At 37.8% G+C, this 23,975-nt stretch overlaps 1 protein-coding gene across 2 annotated transcripts in view; it reads left to right on the forward strand.

Moving 5' to 3' along the window:
- Positions 1–2,231: 2,231 nt before the first annotated feature.
- LOC148999274 (actin-related protein 2/3 complex subunit 2A-like) overlaps positions 2,232–23,975 on the forward strand; it is a 61,989-nt gene continuing 40,245 nt past the window's right edge. The window contains exons 1-3 of one of the 2 annotated variants that reach the window (XM_089141327.1): positions 2,232–2,576; positions 9,606–9,793; positions 11,335–11,447. In XM_089141327.1, the coding sequence (XP_088997453.1) occupies positions 11,386–11,447 (62 nt within the window). In that variant the 5' untranslated portion in view covers positions 2,232–2,576; positions 9,606–9,793; positions 11,335–11,385. The remainder of the gene's footprint in view (positions 2,577–9,605; positions 9,794–11,334; positions 11,448–23,975) is intronic. The other variant, XM_089141326.1, reaches the window with a different exon arrangement.

Consider the following 23,975-nt stretch of genomic DNA (forward strand, 5'->3'; position numbering starts at 1 on the left):
ATAAGAAGAAGAGACACAGGGCATTTGATTACGGAGTTCGGCTCTTGCGAGCCTACGTCTCCGGGACTCAAGACTGAAGTCCGATCCACTATGAAATGAAATAGAAACTTACAAGATGTTAGGGATGAAACCGTATACAGGATAATCACAATAGGGCAACCATATGACACCAAATCACCGTCGAGTGTCCTTCTCAACAAGCCGAACAAAAGCCCTCTTTCACCACCGAAGCAACGCATCAAGAACAGAAGTCGCCATGAACGAGCCAGAGAGAAAACTCATAAAACCCCAAATCTGAATCATGTATAGCATCTCAGAGATCTCTCTGATTTTCCCTAAAATTACCAACGAACCTTCTTCTCCCTCCTCTGAACACTCCTTGCTCAGAGCTCCTTCAAGATCGTCCAAGAACCAGATCAATCGATGAAGAACAGAGAGAAACGAAGATCGCCATCGCCAGAGCCATTTTTCCCAAATTCCAGAAACTCGTTTTGCATACGAGTGACTCAAACCGGATCAGAGAATAACATATACAATGAAGTGAACCAAGTGAACCGAAACCGGTTCAATAGAAACCAAACCTAGGAAATACCCAGATTACCCCAACAGATGGGAAGACCAGCAACTTATGGAGGCAACAAGATTTAGAAGTTGCATCATATATCCCATAGAGGTAGTGAGCTTTTCGGATGAATAGAGTGTGGATCTAGTCCCCTCTTTCTTATGAAAGTCTAGCAGAACCCATACTTCAAGAACAGTGTTATTACTGGAGCTCAAGGAAGATGAACTCCCTTGTATATTCTTCAAGTGATGAGGTCCAGATACCAATTTGGAAAATGGGAGTGTAGTCTTGTGACAAGTTTCCTTTCTAGTGTCTATGGAAAACAAGTAGTCATGACCATCCTCAAAGCTCAGCTAATGCAAGGAATTAAATAATAATTGGTCATTGATTTGATAATGACCCATCTTAATTATTTGTATTATTTTGTTGCAAGTGCCACCATATAACACAGATAGAACTCAATTCCCTCCAACACTCAAGCATTGAGCAGTCGATAGATGACTTTCTATTGTTAATTGTCACACTACTCTTTGAATCATCACGCATGTGGGGCTTACTTCTCTTTGATTCGCTGAAGGCCTCCCTATGAAATCTTCCCCTAGTGCGTTGGGTCTTACTTGCACTTCTCAAAGAAGTCCACTAGAAGTTCAGTAGCCTGGTCTCCCTGGTATGGATCGATATGGTAGCCAGATACTCCATGAACTATGATCTCAGCTATACCCTATTAGAAAAACTAGCTAAAAGACAGAATCAAGAAGAATTAATCTACAAAATAAGAAATTAATATTTGACAAACTCATGATAGAATTAACAAACCTCTTCGAAGATAAATTCCAACCTTGTAGAGATGATATAAGAAGAAAAAGAAGATCTAACACCACTGTAGCAAAAGTGAAGGATGAGACTTGAAAATTAACATCACAACAAGTAACACGTTCGATGCCAAGGATCTCACAAGCAATCAGGGTGCTCACCCCAGCTGGACAGGTATACCATCACTTTGTATTTTGAACTTCTGAAAATAATTCTTATCCTTTTGCATATGTGACCTTGAGATATATATATATATATATCTCTAGGGTGGAGATGACTAGCCATAAAGTCCACCCTAAGTGAGATGCTAGCCCACTAATGCTCATATCCAGAATGCCCTTAAAGCTTACCTTGACAATAACTAAAAAGCCCCCAAAAGAATAATATAGTACGTTATGATCTGATGAAATATGACAATATGATTTACAAAAAATTATCTATAGTTAGGTAATCAACGTATGGCTTCCATATGATTTCTGTATTTTAGACAAAATTAGTTTTCATTATTTGCCAATGCATGGCTGGTTGAGTGGTAAAGATCCATACTTCTCAGTGGAGAGGTCTTGGGTTTGATCTTTGCAGACGGCATTATATTTCTAGTATTAAAAAAGCACTAGTACAAAAAAAAAATAAAAAAATTCACTATTCATTTTTCGAAAAAATAGTTGAATTGGAGTTCGATAAACCGATTCAGTTTTTTATGCTCGAAAAACGTACCACTGTAAATATATTACTCAAAAACGCATCAGGTTTTAGTTTTACAAAACACTTATTCATTTTACTGCCAATTTAATGGAAGTGCGAACAAAAGCAAAAAAGTGCCCATTTTCACTCCTTTGACTGTGTCTCTTGGAAATCGCTGTGGAAGGAGATTCGCCATTGCTGGAACAGGTATCCTACAACGCTCCGGCGTCTGGAACTCCGGCATCTCCAGGCCTCCGGATTTCTCTTCTTTTCAAATCCATGAAACCCCTTTCCGCGCCTTGGATTCTGGTTCAATTTCGTCGTTAATTTTTTCAGCACACAAGAAAGTGTCATCGTCGATTCGTTTCTTTGTAGCAACGTAAATCCAGGTGGTGCGTTGAGGCAAAAAATCGGCCATCTCAAGTGAAACCAGTAACAGATTTACTTCTTTACGTGCCATTTTCAAGTCTCAAGTTATTCTTGACTCTGCAACGGATCTCTCAATTCCTCGAATAAGGTTACTTTCGTCCTTAGTTTCTGTTTTGTTGTATTTTATCTAGTTTTGTATTTTTTATTTTCTCTCTTCCATCCTAGCCGTACAACTTTCACCATCAGACAGAAGGTTCTTGTGGGTTTTCTTTTTGGAGCGGTTATTTGATTCCTTTATCAATGTCTCCAGGGTTTGATAGTTAAACCCAATTTGCATGCTCTAGTCTACTCTAAGTATAGAAAGAGACAGAAAGAGCAAATGTTTACTTATAAGTTGGGGGAGGCAGAGAGAAGCCAGTTTCTTGTCCACCCTTAAACCAGTTGCTTCTATGGTTGTAGGAGTCTGAAAGTTCTGCAGGGCTTCTCTGTCAAATGTGTTCAATTTTTATTACATATATTGTTGAGGTATTTGAGTCATACCAACTTATGTTGGGGTACTCAAGTTATACCCAACTTATTGTTGAGGTATTTGAGTCATGCTCAACTCAACTTATGTTCTAATATGAGCCATCAGATTAATTACGATCTAACGGTGTAATGGGCCTTTGTAGGAGAGTCCAATTACCAATAGAACTCAATATTTATTCTATAAATACTAGCTGGAAGCAGCGGTCTGGGTATTCCAATCTAGATACTCAGAGTGTAATGTTTTAAGCAACGTTGTGGTTAAACCCTAACCTTAACAGTCTTAAAGCATTATCTTTTTTTGAGAAGTTCTTGTTCGGAAAAGGTGATCAACGCTGCTTGGAGTGTTCTGCGATTCAAGTAATCAGTGAGTAATCCTCCCTCACAAGTAAGTGGCTCCTCTATCTTTACCTGATTTCCTTTTGAAGAATAAGACTTTCTTTTAGTAATCTGTTCCAAATTTTGAACAGATGAATTGATTAAGAATTCTGATCAGCGTAACGATTATTAAAGTACTTTAGCTCATGCGTTGAAAGTGGGGATAGTATTATGATTGAACTTTTTGAGCAAAGTAATCATTGTTTTTCTCTTTCTTGAATTGAGTTATTTAAAGTGCTTTAGATCATGCGTTGAAATTGGGGATGATATTATGAACTTTTAGTGACTCGATTGCTGAGAAACAAAAAGCAATTCTGATAATACCATACTTTTGGTTTTGACTCGTTTAATGAGATTCAAAGTTATATTTTGAAAATCAAAATTATTTTGAGTTTCTCACATTGTCAATTTTGTTTTTCTTGGAACTCGGTTTTATGAGGTTTACATAAAGTAACTTGAGTTTTAACAAAAAAGACAAAAACGACATTATGAATTCGGTTTCTTGAGAACTGAACCTTATTTTTTTTATTGATGTTGTTTATTAATTTTTAAACAGTGAATCGATTATTTTTCATATGATCGAACATCTTGAAAGTGATTTAACGAGGAAAGTGATGTTTAATGTTAACGTTAACTTTTTCCTACTTGACTCATTTTACGTGAATTCTCTATTGCATGAAGACTTTATAAAAGTAGAATATATGGTTAACCGTTAGTACTGGCTACTAAGGTACCCTCAATAGTTGCCATATTAACAGTTGTAATTATTCCCTGTATCTTTCTTTAATTGTTTTTTATATGCAGGATTATAATGGATGTTGTTCCAATTGACATGGTCAAACTTCAGACCTTTACTGGATCTGAGTTTAATGTCTGGAAAAGAAAAACACAATTTAGATTAAGGTATTTGAATGTGTTTTATACAGTACAAACCTCTTTTGAAAATACTGTTAAGGAAATCGATGAATCACAATGGAAAAGAGATGAGGTTTTCTGCAGACACTATTTGTTGAATGTCCTGTCAAATAGACTTGCAAAAAAACTATAGCAAGTTTGAAAGTGCTAAAGAAATATGGGACAACCTGGATGCTCAATATAAAAAAGAGGAAGAATTGTCCAAAACTCATCAAGTGGATAAAATTCATGGACTTCAAATTTGTTGAAGACAAAGAAATACTCCCTCAAGTTACAAATCTTGAAAACCTGAGATCCAAACTAGTCACAGAGAAAATAAATATTTGTGATAAATTTCTTGTTGGGGCAATTATATATAAGTTACCATCAACCTGTCACTCATTTAAGATTGAGATGTATAGGAAAAAGGTACAGGTGGGGCTGAATGATCTCAAACGGTTCATACGAATCGAAGATGAGAACAGACTTAGAAACAACTTGGAGATGGTGAATAGACAAAAATCTACTGCGAATATGGTCACTCATCCCAAATATAACTCTAAGAAAACAAAGCCACACAAAAGTGAACCCAATAAGTTGGAGGCCAAAAAGACTATCTTAAACAAAAATAAGGGCAAGTTCCACAACTGTGAAAAATGGGGACACTATGCGACTGAATGTAGACTACCAAAAAGGAGTGATGGATACACTAAAAAGAAAGAAGTCAACATGATGACTGATAACATTGAGCCTAGACATTTTGTAGCAGGAAGTCAAGACCAGTACTTCTTTAGATTGGTGATTGGACTCAGGAGCTACATGTCATGTTTGCCAATATAAGAACTTGCTGACTGACAACATTGAGGTTTCAGAGACTGTAACAGTTGCTAATGGAGCATCAACCATGGTAACTCAGAGAGGAACTGCAAATCTGATTCTATTTTCATGTAAGAGACTAATTTTAAAAGATGTTAAAGTAGTTTCTAATTTAGAAAAGAATTTAATTTCACTTAGCCTTTTACGCAATGCTGTCATGTGTATTTCTTTTCATAATGGTAGTGTAACTTTAACTGTTAACTCTTACTACTTTGGACGTGCTTATCTAATAAATGGTATGTATAAATTGAGTTTAGGAAATGAGACCATAAACCATACTAGTTTAAGTTTAATTGATCCTAATACATTGCATTGTAGCTTGGGACATGTGAATTATAGGAAGATGGTCTAGTTTTCCAAAATTTATAACATACCATTAGATACCTCTAAAGGTTTTAACAGATGTGAAGTGTGTGCCCAAACAAAAATTACTAGAATACATTTTCGTCAGGTTTCTAAAAGCACACAACTTTTAGAATTAATACATTCTGATCTTTGTGATTTTAAAAATTTCACAACTCGAGGAAGACGGAAGTATTTAATTACCTTTATAGACGATTTCTCTAGATATTGTCATATTTATCTGTTAAAATCAAAAGATGAAGCATTTGAAAAATTCAATTCAAGATTTTTAAGAGTAGAGTTGAAAATCATTTAAATTTGAAAATTAAACAACTTAGAAGTGATAGAGGAGGTGAATATTCTTTGACAGAGTTCAAAACTTAGGTGATAAAGGTGCAGTAATTTAAAAAATTATACCTTTAGAGGCACAAAAAGTTTTGAACTCTGTCAAAGAATATTCACCTCCTCTATCACTTCTAAGTTGTTTAATTTTCAAATTTAACTGATTTTCAACTCTACTCTAAAAAATCTTGAATTGAATTTTTCAAATGCTTCATCTTTTGATTTTAACAGATAAATATGACAATATCTAGAGAAATCGTCTATAAAGGTAATTAAATACTTCCGTCTTCCTCGAGTTGTGAAATTTTTAAAATCACAAAGATCAGAATGTATTAATTCTAAAAGTTGTGTGCTTTTAGAAACCTGACGAAAATGTTTTCTAATAATTTTTGTTTGGGCACACACTTCACATCTGTTAAAACCTTTAGAGGTATCTAATGGTATGTTATAAATTTTGGAAAACTAGACCATCTTCCTATAATTCACATGTCCCAAGCTACAATGCAATGTATTAGGATCAATTAAACTTGAACTAATATGGTTTATGGTCTCATTTCCTAAACTCATTTTATACATACCATTTATTAGATAAGCACGTCCAAAGTAGTAAGAGTTAACAGATAAAGTTACACTACCATTATGAAAAGAAATACACATGACAGCATTGCGTAAAAGGCTAAGTGAAATTAAATTCTTTTCTAAATTAGGAACTACTTTAACATCTTTTAAAGTTAGTCTCTTACATGAAGATAGAATCAGATTTGCAGTTCCTCTCTGAGTTACCATGGCTGATGCTCCATTAGCAATCACATCTCGAAACCTCGATGTTGTCAGTCAGCAAGTTCTTATATTGGCAAACATGACATGTAGCTCCTGAGTCCAATCACCAATCTAAAGAAGTACTGGTCTTGACTTCCTGCTACAAAATGTCTAGGCTCAATGTTATCAGTCATCATGTTGACTTCTTTCTTTTTAGTGTATCCATCACTCCTTTTTGGTAGTCTACATTCAGTCGCATAGTGTCCCCATTTTTCACAGTTGTGGAACTTGCCCTTATTTTTGTTTAAGATAGTCTTTTTGGCCTCCAACTTATTGGGTTCACTTTTGTGTGGCTTTGTTTTCTTAGAGTTATATTTGGGATGAGTGACCATATTCGCAGTAGATTTTTGTCTATTCACCATCTCCAAGTTGTTTCTAAGTCTGTTCTCATCTTTGATTCGTATGAACCGTTTGAGATCACTCAGCCCCACCTGTACCTTTTTCCTATACATCTCAGTCTTAAATGAGTGACAGGTTGATGGTAACTTATATATAATTGCCCCAACAAGAAATTTATCACAAATATTTATTTTCTCTGTGACTAGTTTGGATCTCAGGTTTTCAAGATTTGTAACTTGAGGGAGTATTTCTTTGTCTTCAACAAATTTGAAGTCCATGAATTTTATCCACTTGATGAGTTTTGGACAATTCTTCCTCTTTTTTATATTGAGCATCCAGGTTGTCCCATATTTCTTTAGCACTTTCAAACTTGCTATAGTTTTTTTGCAAGTCTATTTGACAGGACATTCAACAAATAGTGTCTGCAGAAAACCTCATCTCTTTTCCATTGTGATTCATCGATTTCCTTAACAGTATTTTCAAAAGAGGTTTGTACTGTATAAAACACATTCAAATACCTTAATCTAAATTGTGTTTTTCTTTTCCAGACATTAAACTTAGATCCAGTAAAGGTCTGAAGTTTGACCATGTCAATTGGAACAACATCCATTATAATCCTGCATATAAAAAACAATTAAAGAAAGATACAGGGAATAATTACAACTGTTAATATGGCAACTATTGAGGGTACCTTAGTAGCCAGTACTAACGGTTAACCATATATTCTACTTTTATAAAGTCTTCATGCAATAGAGAATTCACGTAAAATGAGTCAAGTAGGAAAAAGTTAACGTTAACATTAAACATCACTTTCCTCGTTAAATCACTTTCAAGATGTTCGATCATATGAAAAATAATCGATTCACCGTTTAAAAATTAATAAACAACATTAATAAAAAAAATAAGGTTCAGTTATCAAGAAACCGAATCCATAATGTCGTTTTTGTCTTTTTTGTTAAAACTCAAGTTACTTTATGTAAACCTCATAAAACCGAGTTCCAAGAAAAACAAAATTGACAATGTCAGAAACTCAGAATAACTTTGATTTTCAAAACATAACTTTGAATCTTGTTAAACGAGTCAAAACCAAAAGTATGGTAGTGTCCGAATTGCTTTTTGTTTCTTAGCAATCGAGTCACTAAAAGTTCATAATATCATCCCCAATTTCAACGCATGATCTAAAGCACTTTAAAGAACTGAATTCAAGAAAGAGAAAGACAATGATTACTTTGCTCAAAAAGTTCAATCATAATTCTATCCCTAATTTCAACGCATGAGCTAAAGTACTTCAATAATCGTTACGCTGGTCGGAATTCTTAATCAATTCATCCATTCGAAATTCGGAACAGATTACTAAAAGAAAATCTTATTCTTCAAAAGGAAATTAGGGTAAAGATAGAGGAGCCACTTACTTGTGAGGAAGGATTACTCATTGATTACTTGAATCTCAGAACACTTCAAGCAGCGTTGATCACCTTTCCCGAACAAGAACTTCTCAAGAAAATATAATGCTTTAAGATTGTTAAGGTTAGGGTTTAACCACAACGTTGCTTTAAACATTACACCCTGAGTATCTAGATTGGAATACTCAGACTGCTGCTTCCAGCTAGTATTTATAGAATAAATACCGAGTTCTATTGGTAATTGGACTCTCCTACAAAGGCCCATTACACCGTTAGATCGTAACTAATCTGATGACTCATATTAGAACATAAGTTGAGTATGACTCAAATACCTCAACAATAAGTTGGGTATAACTTGAGTACCTCAACATAAATTGGGTATGACTGAAATACCTCAACATATGAACATATATCTCAAGACTTACCCATTCTGATGGTTTAAATACTGTTTTCAGTTGCATATTGTTGGAGTAAGTGAAGCCTCCGATATTTACAGATCAAAATGGTTTCTGGAGAGTTGGTTTCTAAAGTCAAATGCTTGAAACCCCATAATTCAGGCACTTTATTTGTAAGTGGACAATAGGGTTGGGTTGTAGAATATAGGGGTTGCATCAATGTCCCCATTTAATGCTATTGTTTTGTTTTGATTTTTTGGGTTCCTTCCCTGTATATTTTGATGTTCTTATTTATGATTATTGAAACTCTTGAGTTATTCCATACGAGTTGAAGTCTACCATCTTAACTTTCAGTTATGAACTTCTAGTCTTGGTTGGGGCACTGGAATTATGGACACAGTCGGTTTATATCCTTTTCCTAATAGAGACATGCCTCATGAAGAAGTGAAACATAAAAGAAGGGGAGGATAAAATCAGTGACTTACCAGATACCCTTCTTCGTTACAACCTCTATTTTCTTCCAACAATATATGCTCTTAGAACTTGCATTTTATCGAAAAGATGGAAGTACATCTAGACTTCTGTTACCAGTCTTGACTTTGATGATGGATTCTGCAATGGTGAACTTGGGAATAAGCGAATTGGAAAAAAAAGTAGTCAATTTTATACATTTTGTGGACAGGGTACTGATTCAAGAATGCCATGAATGTAAACAGATTTCTTAGTACATGTTTATCAAACATGTTTTGTTTTGAAAATGTTTAAGAGATATTTGGAACATTCTTATCAAACACTCAAAATTGCTATAAAAATTTTTTTTTTAAGCAAAAAAGTACCAAAAAATGTTTCTTTTTTTGGTTGCAGAAAACAGTGCTTCTAGCATAGAAAAGTTATCAAACCCATGCTAAATACTTGGGAAAGTATTCTTGCTGTCCCATCGAAGCTGCCTCTCAGTTCTGTTCTCCTTGGTATTCCCTCTGCAAGATCTCCCACATGCAGTTGCAAGGATTCCAGTGCCCCATCCACAATAACACTGCTTTGCCTCTTTACAGGTTAGATTTTAGCTCAGTTCTAAATTCTTCCTGGCTTTTTTCTCCTTTTTCTACATCCTGTGCCAATGACCCAGGTTCTGAATCAAGGGATGATAGTTGTCCCTAGAGTTCTTTCACCACCCCTGCGAGTTCTTCTGAACTTCATTCGGCTCCTGACCATCCCCAAGGATCAACATGCTTTGATTCCAAGATGATAGGACTCCCTTCTTCACTCAGCTGAATCACTCCAACACTCAAACACAAATACAGATATGCAAAGAGTATAAAACAGAGGAAGTACTGATTTGACTGATTCACATCCATCTATTCGTTCATCAATTAATTCATTCACAGAGAAACAGAGCAGCAGCACAACTCTAATCAGTTCAATAGATCCATAACTCAGTACATTGATTTAACTAGGAAACAGACAGATTGCATCTACTTTCTTTCACCTTACCTGAGAGTAGAACTCTCAGCAGCAGCTCTCCCTGCTCTTCCTTACTGAATTCTTCCTTCACTCTTTCCTTCAATCCTCCCTTCAAATATCCTCATAGCACCCTAATTAACTCCCTTTCAATGTCATCCACAATCTCTGAAAGTACCAACTCTGCTGTAATTTGCAAGGTTGAGGTTGCTGACCAATGCTAGACTGCCACCTGTCCTCTCATTTGCCTTTGTCTTCAGCAGACTCTGTCTCCAGTAGGCTTAGCTGGATTTGATGCCCTACTGCCCTTCCACTTGTTACAGTGTATACCTTATTTACTAGTGGCTTATCAAGCAGTTTTGCTATAAAAAGCTGAAGATCTCACTTAAACCACTGCCAACAAAAGAAAGAGACATAGCATACAAGACTATACTTGGTGCTTAAATAGATTAAATGATTTAGAGACTGATCTTGGAATGAAGCTTGCATAATAACTGATCAGTTTGAGTCGACAAAGCCATGAAGTCTACTTCTTATTGGACATAGAATCGTAATTTGATAGTTGGACTTTAGTAATTTGATATCCCATGGATATTTTTCTAGTAGTTTTAAAATTTTAATGGACCTCTTATAATTTTAATTTCTAATTTGATGAGCAATATTGACAATTGGTTGGCTAACAAGGCTCCAATCACTAACATTTGAAAATTCTTTCCAGAAGCAGGTTTTATTGCACCCCATTTGTGTTCTGTAAACTTTTCTAGAAACAGCTGTCTTTTAAACTGTCCTCATAATATAAGCATCAAGAAGTGTTTCTGGTGTTTCTCAGAGTAGAGTCACTGGTAACTTTATCAAATGGATCCTCAGTAATCTGATGAACAAAGCTGAAGAAACGGATGTTTCAAATCAGCCAGCTTAGGGAGGTCGAATCGTTTTAAAAGAAGAAGCTTGGACAACCTTGTCTCAATTTTCATATTATATATTGGTGGCAGTACCTGCTATACGCAACAAAATCTGGGTAGAAAATGATATTAATAGTTATAGCTGTTAATTACTGTTGTTCTTTTGTCTTATTTCCCCCCCCCCCCCCATCTCTTTTAACAAAGAGTTTCTATTTTTGGCTTATTTCTCACAGTGACAGAAAGAGGTCTTGGGGTCCCATTAATTTCAAAGGAAGTCATCAGAGATGATATTGTTGCAGTCGCCATCGAGATTTCTACTTCAGACATTATCGAATCGAGTACAAAAGTACGCCTGCCTTTATTGTAATCAGTTTCAGTTGAAAGTTTGCTCCTTTTTCAGTTATCACTGTCTTCACCTACATCATTTCATAATCATTCAGTCGTAATCATTCAGACTTTTGTAGGTACTAGTTTCTTTCTGAATTAGGTACCTTTTTCCTTTCTCTTATCAGTTTTGGTGTATGTACAAAAACTTTTGATGTAACCATTGGGGACTCCTACCCAATTTCCTGCAGCCCTCCAGGAATGCCGAATCTGACCAGGGGCGAAGTGGTCATTTTGTCCTCTTTTTTGAGGTCCTAATGGGTCTTATTGGATGCAGAGTACTGTTAGTAGTCCATATCTACTTTTATTTTTGTGTTTGAATCTGTCTATGATTAGCTATAAAGGAGTCCCTGTCCCATTAGGAAAGGTCTAGTTGTAATCCCATCTTAAATTGGTTTCCTTTTTAAGTTCAGTTTCTATTTAATTAGAAGCTCCTTAAAATAGAGTTTATTTGATTTGTTAGAGTCAAGTAGGAGTTCAAGTTTGATTTGCTTTTATGTTTGAGCTCTGGTAACCGTTCAATGTAAAGGCTATAAATGTAGCGCCCCCCCCCCCCCCGGCCCCCCGCCCCCCTGTAAGCAAAATGGTTGATGATATTTGAATAAAGAATTGATTGAAGGGATTGGTTGGAGTCGTAGGTTCCCAAGCAGGGAAGGCTGCTGGAATTTGTTAATTTCTGCAATTTCCAAGCTTCTCCCTCTCTCTCTTACTTGCGACAGCCATTACTTGAGGAACTACTGTAGAATTGTAAAGAACCCTAGCATCCTTGTATCTCCAAGTAAGTACTGAAGTCCACCCCAATCCTAGCCTCTTCCTTCTTCTTCTTCTCCCATTAGCAGGCCTTTCCTATCCCCCTAACTATAATTCTACCATGGCAGTCCCTTCCCCCATTGCAAATCATCCCAACTCCTCCCCAATGCTGTGGCATCCCCTCATCCCCTTCCCCTATCCTAATAATAACCCCCTCCCTTCCCTAGCACTAGACCTACAATTTCCAGTCCCCCTCTTCTTCCTCATTCAAAGCTCTAGAATATTAAAAACCAGAAAATAAAACCTAAACCCTAAGCTTCTGCTACCCAAGAGCTATCCTTATTAGGAATTAGCATCCCCCCCCCATACCCAAACTTCAATCCAAGGTTTCAGTCCTCCCCTCCCCTCTAAACCCTAGAAAATTATTCAACTCATCTTCTTCCTTAGAAACCCTAAAACCCTAAAGCTTCAAGCCTTCAAAACCCTAAATCTCCTTAACCCCTTATCCAAACCTAAAATCCTTTTTGGATTAGCATCCATATCACCTATTGAACGCTCAACCTAACCCTAGACCCAAGTCAAACTTGTAGAAACGCTGGATTCTCCTAATTTCCAAAACCCTAGCCTTTTAATTCCAGTCAGAAAATAAAGTTACAGCAAAGGAACAACATTGGAGTTCAAAACCTTAGCCTCCAAGACATAGCTGAATCTAACCCTACCCCTTTTCCAACCCTAGAACCGCTTAACCAGCCTATTTTCTTCAACCTTAGGATGTTCTAAACCCTAATTGACTGCTGATTTGCTTGAAGAGGATGCTGTGGGTGGACCTTGATCTAGGGCTTTCCTTCTATCAACCAAACCCTATATCCTCACATCAACTTTATAGTCAAAATTTCAGCTATTTACTTAGTGTTTCGCTTTGGTGGCTGAAAAAGGATATGGTATTTTTCTGTTTGTTATTTTACTATTGAAAGAGTGGGTGTAGTAATCACATTTTCTCAGTTGGGTGTTCAGTTATTTTATGGCAATGTGCTGATGCAAGTGCCTGAAGATCCTGTGAGAAAGAAAATATCAATTTAATGCTATTTTCATCCCCTTTTTATGGGTTGAACGACAGTCCATTAACAAAGGAGGAGATATAATGGATCCTTGACACAAGGAAGAATGAAGACAGTACAGATTAATGAACAACAATACTAAGGAATCAAAACCCAATCCTGCATGAGCAAAGGAGGAGGGTAGTACGCAGGACACAACAATCCTGCTTTTTTGGAGCATCAGTGGTTTCCATATATTATACCTACTGATGGGCCATCTATGTTAAAAAACTTGAACTATTCCATTTCTTATGTTATGGACCATGCATAATTTCAGTGGATAAGAAATTTTTAGATTGCCAAGGGTTTCCTAGTTCATCTGAAAAGTTGTTCCATTGAAAACATGTCATTTGGGCTTTAGGTGACAAATTGTGTGGGGAGGTTACACGGAGTCTGCATTTTTCGAGTATGAGGGTCCTTCATGAAAGGATACTGTATGATGAATCTTAATTTGATCTAACAGGTGACAGTGACTCAACAACCAGCTGATTTAGGTTTGGGAAAAACAATGAAAGGGTAGTATTGTCCCTTGCGCTTGCACTTGCACTGAATCCTGGATTATTTATTTATCTTTTGGCAATGAAACCGTAGACTAGGAATTTGCCCGCCTCATTAGCAGGCTTTTATTTCTACTTTAATCTTCTGTCATCAAGCCTACTGCCATTGCCACTAAACCTGCAACTTCTCAACAGAATTTCCTACAAGATACAAGCAAGGTTATTCTTGAGAGAGAGTTCTGACCAACCTTATCCGACCATTAGATCCCCTGTTTTTGAAACTTATTATCCCTCTTCCCTCCATTAGTGCAGCCTTTGATCTGATTGGCAGCCACATCAGATCTGTTAAAACCTCAAACTTCCATTAAGCCCTAACTTCCTTCGAAGTCCTAAAATCTTCAGGTCCTAATTCCCCTCAGTTTATCCATTAGAATTTCTTTTATATAAATTTTTTTTTGGGGGGTGGGTAATGTAGTACTGTTTTTGATTGATCAAAACAGTAGTCCAATAGGATCTTTTCACAGGAAGGAAATTCATATTTAAGAGCCTTAAGGATGAGACAGAATTTAGATGTCAAGCAGAGCTGAAATCTAGAGTGGGGACAGAATTGTACTTCAACATAAGGGTAGTAACTGAAATAGAAGATTAAGGACTAGATGGTATTATTGTTAGATGGGGACGTGAGGGAGTGGTATAGCGTATAACAAAAATGAAAAAATAAGGATAACAAAATAACACCTGGGCTTCACACCGCAAGGTGGATCGATTGGGTTGGACACAAGGTTGTCAAGGCGGCAAGGCAACCAAAGCGGTTGGGGCTTTGACTTGGTGAAATTTGTAATCGTCCGAATCATAGGTGCTTGAAGTATGCTCGTTTAGTGGACTAGAGAAATAGATTTCCCATTTTTTCTTAATGTCCTCATCACATACTAGTACTTTACCATCTCTATTTTTAATATAACATGGTCAAGATCTCTACTCTTCCTATCCCTTATCTTAGCTATCTTATAAATTGATTTTTCCTCTTCCTTCGTGCCCAACTTATTGTATAACTCTTCATATTTCTTTTCTCTTGCTTTTCCCGCAATTTTCTTAGCTTCATTTTTATCCAACCTATACCTTTGAAGATCCTCATCCCTTAGTTCTTTGCCATGTCTTAAAACTAGTTTTCTTATTCTTAATGGCAGCTTGAACCTCACTATCCCACCTCCAAGTCTCTCTACAAGAATGGAGCTTTCCTTTTGATTCAGCTAGGGCACCTTTAGCCACCTTGTTGATACGCATAGCCATCTCATTCCACATCGCATTAGTATCCCCTTAAAATCCCACTTTCCTTGTTTGAATACTTCATCAACGAAGGATTTCGAGCACTCTCCTTCCAAGTTTCACCATTTTATCTTGGGATAGTTAACCTTGCACCCTTTTATGAGTTAAGTTTTCCCTTGGTATCACCTTGCAATCCTTGCACAACAATCCAAGGAAAAAATTTCGATCGATATGAACATTTCGACCTTGAAAAAGGTCGAAATTTCGAGGTTCGAAACTGGATACTTTTTCCTGATTCTTGAAAACTCAATTTCGAGCCTCAAATGCACTCAAATTGATTTGGATTTTTGCATACTGGCTATTTCAAGCATAATAAACACTATAAAACTACTAGTTTACTAAAAAACTACTGAAAATGTAACATCCAACATTCCAAGTATATAGTACATGAATCAGAGAAGAAGCGGGAATGTTATTACTTACAAGTCTATTCTGTTCAAGCCTTAAGGTCTCCCTCTTCCGTCTGCACCCTATACAAATGACAATATAACTCCCATGATGTTTGCCCCCGCCCCAGATAGTTTTGGACATAGTCAAGAACTGCATCTTTGTATGTGGCCTCATCCACGTGCATAAGATTTCCTAACGGTGGGAAGTTGTGAATCTCCAAAGGAACTGGTGGTGGTGGGCCTTGTGGCTGTGTAATAGTGTCGAAGATCTGCTCAACAAATGAAAGAGCACCCTGCCCCTGGCTCTCAGGAGAAGGATAAGGATACTGATAAGGTCCTAGTGGTTGATAAGGGTGTCAATCGGTACGGTTTCGGTAATTCGGTACGGTTTCGGTACGGTACCAATATTGAATACCTAGAACCAGAACCGTACCGTAGCGAATTTAAACGGTACGGTACGGTTTCGGTATTTACAAAATCGGTCCGGTACGGTTTCGGTATAAAATCGGTATAAAAAAACGGTTTTTAGCGCGGTCCGGTACGGTTTCGTTATACAATTATAATCAAATTAATAGTAGTAACGTTACTGTTTACAGAACCGTAAGTGGAGAGCCACCAGACCGTACTATGCATGAATATTTTTTGCACCATGCGTTAAAAGATCTGCTGATAAATTGAATATTTTTTGCACCATGAGAATTACTAGGTCTGCTGATAAATTGAAAACTAACAAATTGCAAACCAACAGAAACCAGAAAGCAATCTAAAAATTGAAAACTAACAAATTGCAAACTAACAGAAACCAGAAAGCAATCTAAAATTCGGTACTAGCAGAAAACTAGTCTTGAACTAAACCACAACTTGGCCAATCAGGCCGGCAGCAAGCAATCTAAAACAAGCATTTATAAGTGCTTCAAGTTCCATAATGAGCATTGAAAACCCTAAGGAAAATGATATAACTCCTGCTAACATGTTTACACGCCACATCTGAGTAGACTTTGAAGCTGCAACATGGCTAACTGGTGTCACCCACCAAGGTACTCTGATGGTCTGGAAGGTCTTGCAAATTGACTTCATGCTAAAGGAATTGAAGTTCACTTAAGAGCCTGTCAAATCACAGCCTAGAATTAGATAAAGAAAGACATGAAGTCATGATGATAACAAAAAAGCAGACAAACCTAAAATGAAATTACAATTAACAAGAAATAAGGTTCAGCCATCAATTTACTACCCGTCTACATAACACTTTCAAAGCCACAACCAAAAGAAACCAATCGACCAGCATCTTGCCTTCCTCAGTATTCTTCTATGCTACCTAGAAAAAACAAAAGAAACCAATCAGACAATTCACATAGAATAAACTCATTGCTAGTTGCCAATGGATCTTATACATTCCTTAGACAGACAATCCACCAAATAAGCAAGAGGGCAAGAAAATGTAACAAATAAAGAAAGGTCAAAGGGATAATTGCTTAAATAAAGAAAATTTCTAAAATGAAAAACTTACACTGGGTTGCTAGGAATTGTGGACGATTCAGTAGAAGTTGGAATTGGATACATGGTAAAAACATTTTGCAATGCTTCAGATAATTCTTCGGTATCTTGATCTGGATCCGGTTCAGCTATAAAATGACAGAAGCAATAGTAAGAATAATAAATTGGAATGAAAAAAATCTAATGAGATAAGCATGGTGAATTGGTGATTATAAGAAGAAAAAAAGTATTACCTCCAAAATTCACATCATACATCCAATCCCGAAGGCATACCAAGGCCTCAACATTACTAGGGAGCAACTTACTTCGATATCTATCGATTACCCTACCCCCTGCACTGAATGCCGACTCAGATGCAACTGTTGACACAGGAATTGCCAATATATCACGGGTCATTCGTGCCAAATCGAGTCTTGCTTTTCAACTCCCTTCCAATACGCAAGAATGTCAAAATCGGCAACCCATTCTTTACGTGGCTCATCAAGATATTGTTCCAATTCAGACTTCCCATTTGAAATTTTTTCCACTGCATTACGCATAAGAAATTTCTACAAAATTTACATAGAAGGCATTAAATAACATAAAAACTAATGAATATCAATAATATCCTACAATGACAAAAATTCAAAGAAGTGCATAATAAATAATAATATACCTTGACAATTTTACATGAGGTCTCATCGGTCACAAGAAGAAGAAGAAGAAGAAGAAGAAGCAGGAGAAGACTCTAGATCTTTTGGCATGCTTGCATACTCTCCATACAATTTTTCCAAAGCTCCCTTCACACGCTGAACCTCATCCTCCACTAAAAAAGAGTCTCCACAATGAACTGATTCATATGAAAGCTCAACAATACTCAGCTTGTATCGGGGATCCAGAACGATAGCAACTGACAAAATCAAGGAGTAGTTTTTCCAATATTTGTTGAACTTTTGTCTCATGGCATTTAACATATCTCCCATAAACTCTTCCAACAAGTGATCCATCATTCAAAAGCTGTATAAATTTCCACCACATGAGCAAAGTAAAGATTTGAAGTAGGATACAATGAACCCGACAATACCTTTGTGACATTATCAAATGGCTTCAACAATATTAAAATTTTTGCAATCCTTTCCCATTCCTCTAAGCTAGGGTTCAATGAGTAACTCGGATCTGAAAGTCCCAAAGTCTCAAATCTTGGCCTATAAAATGAAGCATCACTAAGCATTTGGAATGTTGAATTCCATCGTGTAGTTACATCTCCATGCAAGCCCCTACTGAGTACGAAGTCCTAAGCGCTCACAACATTCTTGAAATTTTATCTTCCTAGCTTGGGAGCTCTTAACATATTTAATACTATCTCGAATCTTTTGAACGGATGCATCAATGAATTTGATGCCATCCTGAACTATAAGGTTCAAAATATGGGCACAGCATCGGACATGAAAAAAATCCCCCTTACATATCAATGCATTCTTTGCATTCAATGTGGTCTTCGGATACTTAACCCCCAAATCATTAGAACTTGCATTGTCAAATCACATCCTTGAAAATAACCTCTGTTCAATTCCCCATTCAATTAGAATCTTATGAACAGCCTCACATATATTTGCACCTGAATGTGGAGGTATCAATATAGAAAATTTGATCAACTTCTTATGCAAAACCCATGACCTATCAATATAATGAGCAGTGAGTGTCATGTACCCATCATTAGCTATTGAAGTCCATAAATCTGTTGTGATTGACACTCTTCCAGATGAGTTCTTCACTATCTCTCTAATAGAAACTTTCTCCCTCTTAAAGATTCTATGAATATCACTCAAGAGAGTATTCCTACAAATAGGAGTATAATCAGGATAGATATATAGCATCAATTTCCTAAAATCTGGATACTCTATGAATCTGAGAGGGAGTTCGTTCTTGACTATCAATACCAAGACCATATCACGCACTACAGTAGAATCAATTTTCAAGCTTCTCATCCCCAAATTCCCACCATTTTGTTGCAATATCATTTGATTAATGTCCTTATTATTTGCCTTAGGACACCTTGTCATGTGCTTATTAAGACCACTAGTCCCATTTTTTTGGGGGTCAGCCATAAATAATTGCCCACATTTTGTGCATTCTGCTCTAGGCTTTCCATCTGAACATTTCTCATTATCTGGATCAATCATTTTGAACCAATTACTTGTCCAACATAGGGCTGTTTTAGTCTTGGCCCTTTTGCATGATTGATTTGGTTCTACTTCTGAAGCATGTCTAACATCATCCTGGGTTCCTTCAGGCTCATGGAAATTAGGTGGCTCAGTAGGTATTTCGGTCTCAGGGCTTGGAGGTTCAAAAGGACTTAAGATAGAAACATTATGAGACCTGACAACCTCAGACGCACTCCTTTTCATCTTGTGCCTTGTTGGAGTAACAAAAACAATAGTAATTAAAACACACAAAATTAAACCAAGATCCAATCATCCAACACCAATACCAAAAATTTAAAACAACTATGACAAAAAGGCACACAAATAGAAAAAGAAAAAAAATTCCCTTGTTCAAGCTAGTACATACATGATATTCAAAAATTCAATTTGACAAGATACATATAGGAAAACTACTAATGCCCCCCCTCCTTTACAGCTACAAATTAGCAAATTAGCTCAGGCATACTTAGCTGAGCTTGGGTGGGATTCACCATTGATTAGGGGCATACTTGGCTGTACCACTTTGCTACAAACAGAGTAACTACTCAAGTACATAGAATCACCATAGAGACCTAGCAGTCAAATTGAGAACAACAACTATAATTTCTAAGGTGATATCTGGAGGGGAAAGAAACATTAATAAGTGGTCATGTGATGTATGGGCTTAGACATAAAAATCACATGGAATTACATCTAATGATTCTAATCACTGATTAATCACTTAATGGCCGCATGACCATTTGACATTCTTTTTCTTAATCTGGAATATCTGCAATTAATATGAAGGATCTTTGACAATTCATTAATGAAAATGGCTTCACCAAGAAAAGAAAATTGCTTTTTCCAGAAAAAGGAAACTAAAGTTTAAGATATCAATAAAGACTAAAGTTAGCATTTTAGCAAGACGAAATGAAATACTAACATATATCACAATCACACAAATACATACTGAAGCAAACATCAGTGAACAATGATGCATTACAGAAGATTTCTATCGAAACAGAAAAGAAATAAATAAACTATCTTCTGCAGTTGTAAATTTGTAATATACTGACAGCCATTGCAAATGAAGACGAAGAAAAAGAAGAATAACAAGAGCAGCACAAGAAGAAGATTCAGGTTGAGGCTCACCTCTCACGACTTCAGTTCAGGTTCAGACTCAAGAAATCAAAACTCCTCTGCTCTTCAGGCTCACAACTTCAGGTTCAGGCTCACGATTTCTACTCCGCACGATGAGAAGATGACGATGAGAGATTGAGAGATGTGAGATGAGAGAATCAGAGAGATGAGTGAAGTTAGAAGTCTCGAACTCGAAGAGGCGAAGACTTTGAACTTTGAAGAGGCACTGAACTACTGACTCAGAAGTCTCGAACTCGAAGAGGCGAAGGGTCTGAGAGAGTGAGAGTGAGACTCTAAAGAGGCTGAAGAGGCGAAGACACCTTACACTCTTACAGAATGAGAAATCGACTTTGAACTTTGAAGAGGCGAAGACGCAGAGAAATGAGAGAATGAGAAATCAGAAATCGCACTAGTCTAGGGTAAACTAAACTATAATGTAAAATGACAATAAAACCAATAAATTTCGGTACATAAACGGTATAAGTTATTCGGTCCATATTCGGTCTGGTTCGGTTTAGTACCGACGGTATTTGCAGCTGAAACCGATACCGGACCGAACCGGATTTTCAAATTCGGTTTCGGTCCGAACCGGACCGAATTTTAAACGGCTGGGTACGGTCCGGTATTAGGCGGCGTGGTCCGGTACGGTTTGACGGTTCCGGTCCAAAGTTGACACCCTTAGTGGTTGACTCCGATAATCGACAGTGGGAGGGACACCATAAGCTCCATAGGCCGCTCCATAACCATAAGGCTCCACTTGTGGCTGACTGGCCTGACCCTGAATCTGATAGCCAGGAGGGACACCATATGGTCCATAACCATAAGTCAACTTGGTAGAACCAATACTCTCCACAACAGTATCATATGAGGACTCTGCAGGCCTATGCCATCCAGATCCAGGTGGAGGAGTCTCTAGCATCATCAATGCTCATCGATCTCAGAGGTCCCACCAAGCTCTCGACATCGGATGGACGGTAGGACCCATATGATGGCATGTCCTCTGTGCTCCAACCATGCTATCTCCCCTTCCCCTTCCTTGAATATGTAAAGGAAACATTTTGCCTCGAGATGCAGTTCCAGTATGGTCTGAATCTTGTGTCGCGTGGGTGAACTGACTCTCGCCTGTGAATCTCGGTGGTCGTCCCCCCACCCTTGACTCTCACGTGGTGGTGGTGGTGGTCTGTCCCTAGGATCAGCTGAATCCTGATCACGAGGTCCAACACCCTCCTCATCCCCTCCATCATCACCGCCATCGTCATCATCACCACCATCGTCGTCATCACCGGAGGCCTGAGTCACCTCATCCTCAGTGTCGGACCAGAGAATCAAATCCTCACTCTTGGTGGATGCACTAGGGTGTGGCATGAAGGGACGGGCGGGCTCTGCATGTGGCCTCCCCTCCCGGGCCATGAAGTCCCCTAGATCAGCCCCCATCTCCTCTGCAATCTGTCTATTGGGAAGACCTCCCTCCTCATCCAGCAATCCGTCTCCACTGTCCCTGATCCAGTCAACTACTGGGTTATCATCATCATCCATCTCAAATATGTCGGCCAACTCGATATTGGTGTTCTCTATCCATCCCCTATCTAATATGATCCTCTCTCAGTCTCATATTATAGTGTAGGTAGACAAGGTCCTCTAGACGCTTCACACCCAATCGATTGCGCTTCTTCGAGTGAATGAGGCTGAAGGTGCTCCAATTTCACTTACAACCAGTGGCAGAACATGTCTGGAAGAGCACTTTGCTTGCAATCACACTCAAGTGGTGTGAGTCACGTCCAAATTGCAACCACCACTCAGCTGCAACAAACATAGATTCCAAGTCATTTTAATACTTAAATAACTAAATTAAAGATAGAATATAATAATTAAATGTATAATGAAATAAATGAATGAACTTACCCGAGGGCGGTTTCCCGTCCGATACGGCCACAAAGACGACCGAAGCTCCCAGTGGCATTCCTAAAAGCCTTTATTTAATATATAAAGAGAAAAAACAATAACTAGTTATTAGGTTAATGACTTAGTATAAAACTACGAATTGTGAATCTAAAATGATTCAAATCACTATCTCACCTCCATAAGGATGACTGCTTGTTTATCTGTATCCGGTTCGAATTTCTCCACTACAGTTTGGACAGCATCCATCAAATCTTGCCTCATCCCAAGATTGTCCTTGTAATGGTACTTGGGATTTAAATAGTATGCTGTGTAAGAAAAAGTATGTCATAAAAGGGAATAGTTAATGCTTAATAGTGTGATAACATAATGAAAATTAAATTAAATACTAGACTTAACAACTCACCAGTCTTATGCAGTGGATGTTGCAACATAGACTCCCATCTACTGTCAATGATTTGAAGGACTTTCTTGTTGCCGCGTGGGTGGACACGAGCAACTTCTCGCTTCATCCTATCTATCTGCAGCAAATATGTGTGGTAGAGTAGGTTTTCTCTGATGATCTACCATCCTCAACACATTCACCACAGGCTCAAGCATCTTCACCATTATCCTCACATTGTGCCAGAAAGTCTCATCGAGGATGGTCAACTGTGCTCTCCTTCCTCCCACTGATGAAGAACCCTCCCAGTTAAAACACTCCTCTAATGCAAACATACTCCTAAGGCCAGTCTTCCTACTCTCAAAGCTTTGCAGTGCTATCCAATTAGTAGCAAATCTGGTTATGCCTGGCCTCACTAACTCACCCTGACACTTGTCCCTCATCATCCTTAATGCATAGGTGTGGTTATATATGAAGGTGCTAACATGTCGAGCTTGCTCCACGGTATTCTTCACAAGCTTGACCTTTCCAATCTTCTTCAACATTAAGTTAATGCAGTGAACAGCACAAGGAGTTCAAAAGGGCCTATATCTGTCCATCCATCAAGGCATCAAGCCATCAATACAAAGTTATAAAGTGTACATATATATGTGTAATGTAAATATATGTATATACAAATGAAAATTAATACTATATGTTTAGATACCTGGAGTTCTCCTGCATCTTCAACCCAGCTTTCTTGTAGTTGGAGCCATTATCAGTCACAATTTGAACCGCATTTTTCACTCCAACCTCCTTCACCACTTGCTTCAATAACTTGTAAATGTATTTTGCATCCTTCTTCTCACCGGATGCATCTACTGACTTGAGGAACACTGTCCTCCCATCACAATTCAACATGAAATTGATGATGGACAGTCTAGTGGGACCAGTCCAACCATCAGCCATCAGAGTCACTCCATAATGATTCCACATGGGCTTTAATCCCTTAATGTATTCATTTATGTTCTCTTTATGCTTAGGCAAATACACATTATATATCTCATATGGAGTGGGGCCCTGTACACCACTCCCAGCCCTGCCTATTTGCTCAATCATATCTCTATAGTAGGGCCCCTGGGCTGTATGTGCTGGAACACTGTGGTAATGCGCCCATTTGGAGAAAGCCATCCCCACTTTCTCCTTCACACTCCCCCATAAGTGCTTCAACTTTCTCTGTTTATGCTCAGGCCTCGCAAATAGGTCCGGATCATTGCAAAGAATTTCAAGATCCGGATCTGTAGGATGTGCTGAGGAAGCTCGACCCCTTGTAGGGGCCCATGGGATAGGAGCCTCCTACCTCACACTCTGAGAC

This window comes from Hakea prostrata, unplaced genomic scaffold (genome assembly GCF_041222555.1).
Source record: "Hakea prostrata isolate BN-2017 unplaced genomic scaffold, UWA_Hpros_2 contig_19, whole genome shotgun sequence".
NCBI classification, from domain to species: Eukaryota; Viridiplantae; Streptophyta; class Magnoliopsida; order Proteales; family Proteaceae; genus Hakea; species Hakea prostrata.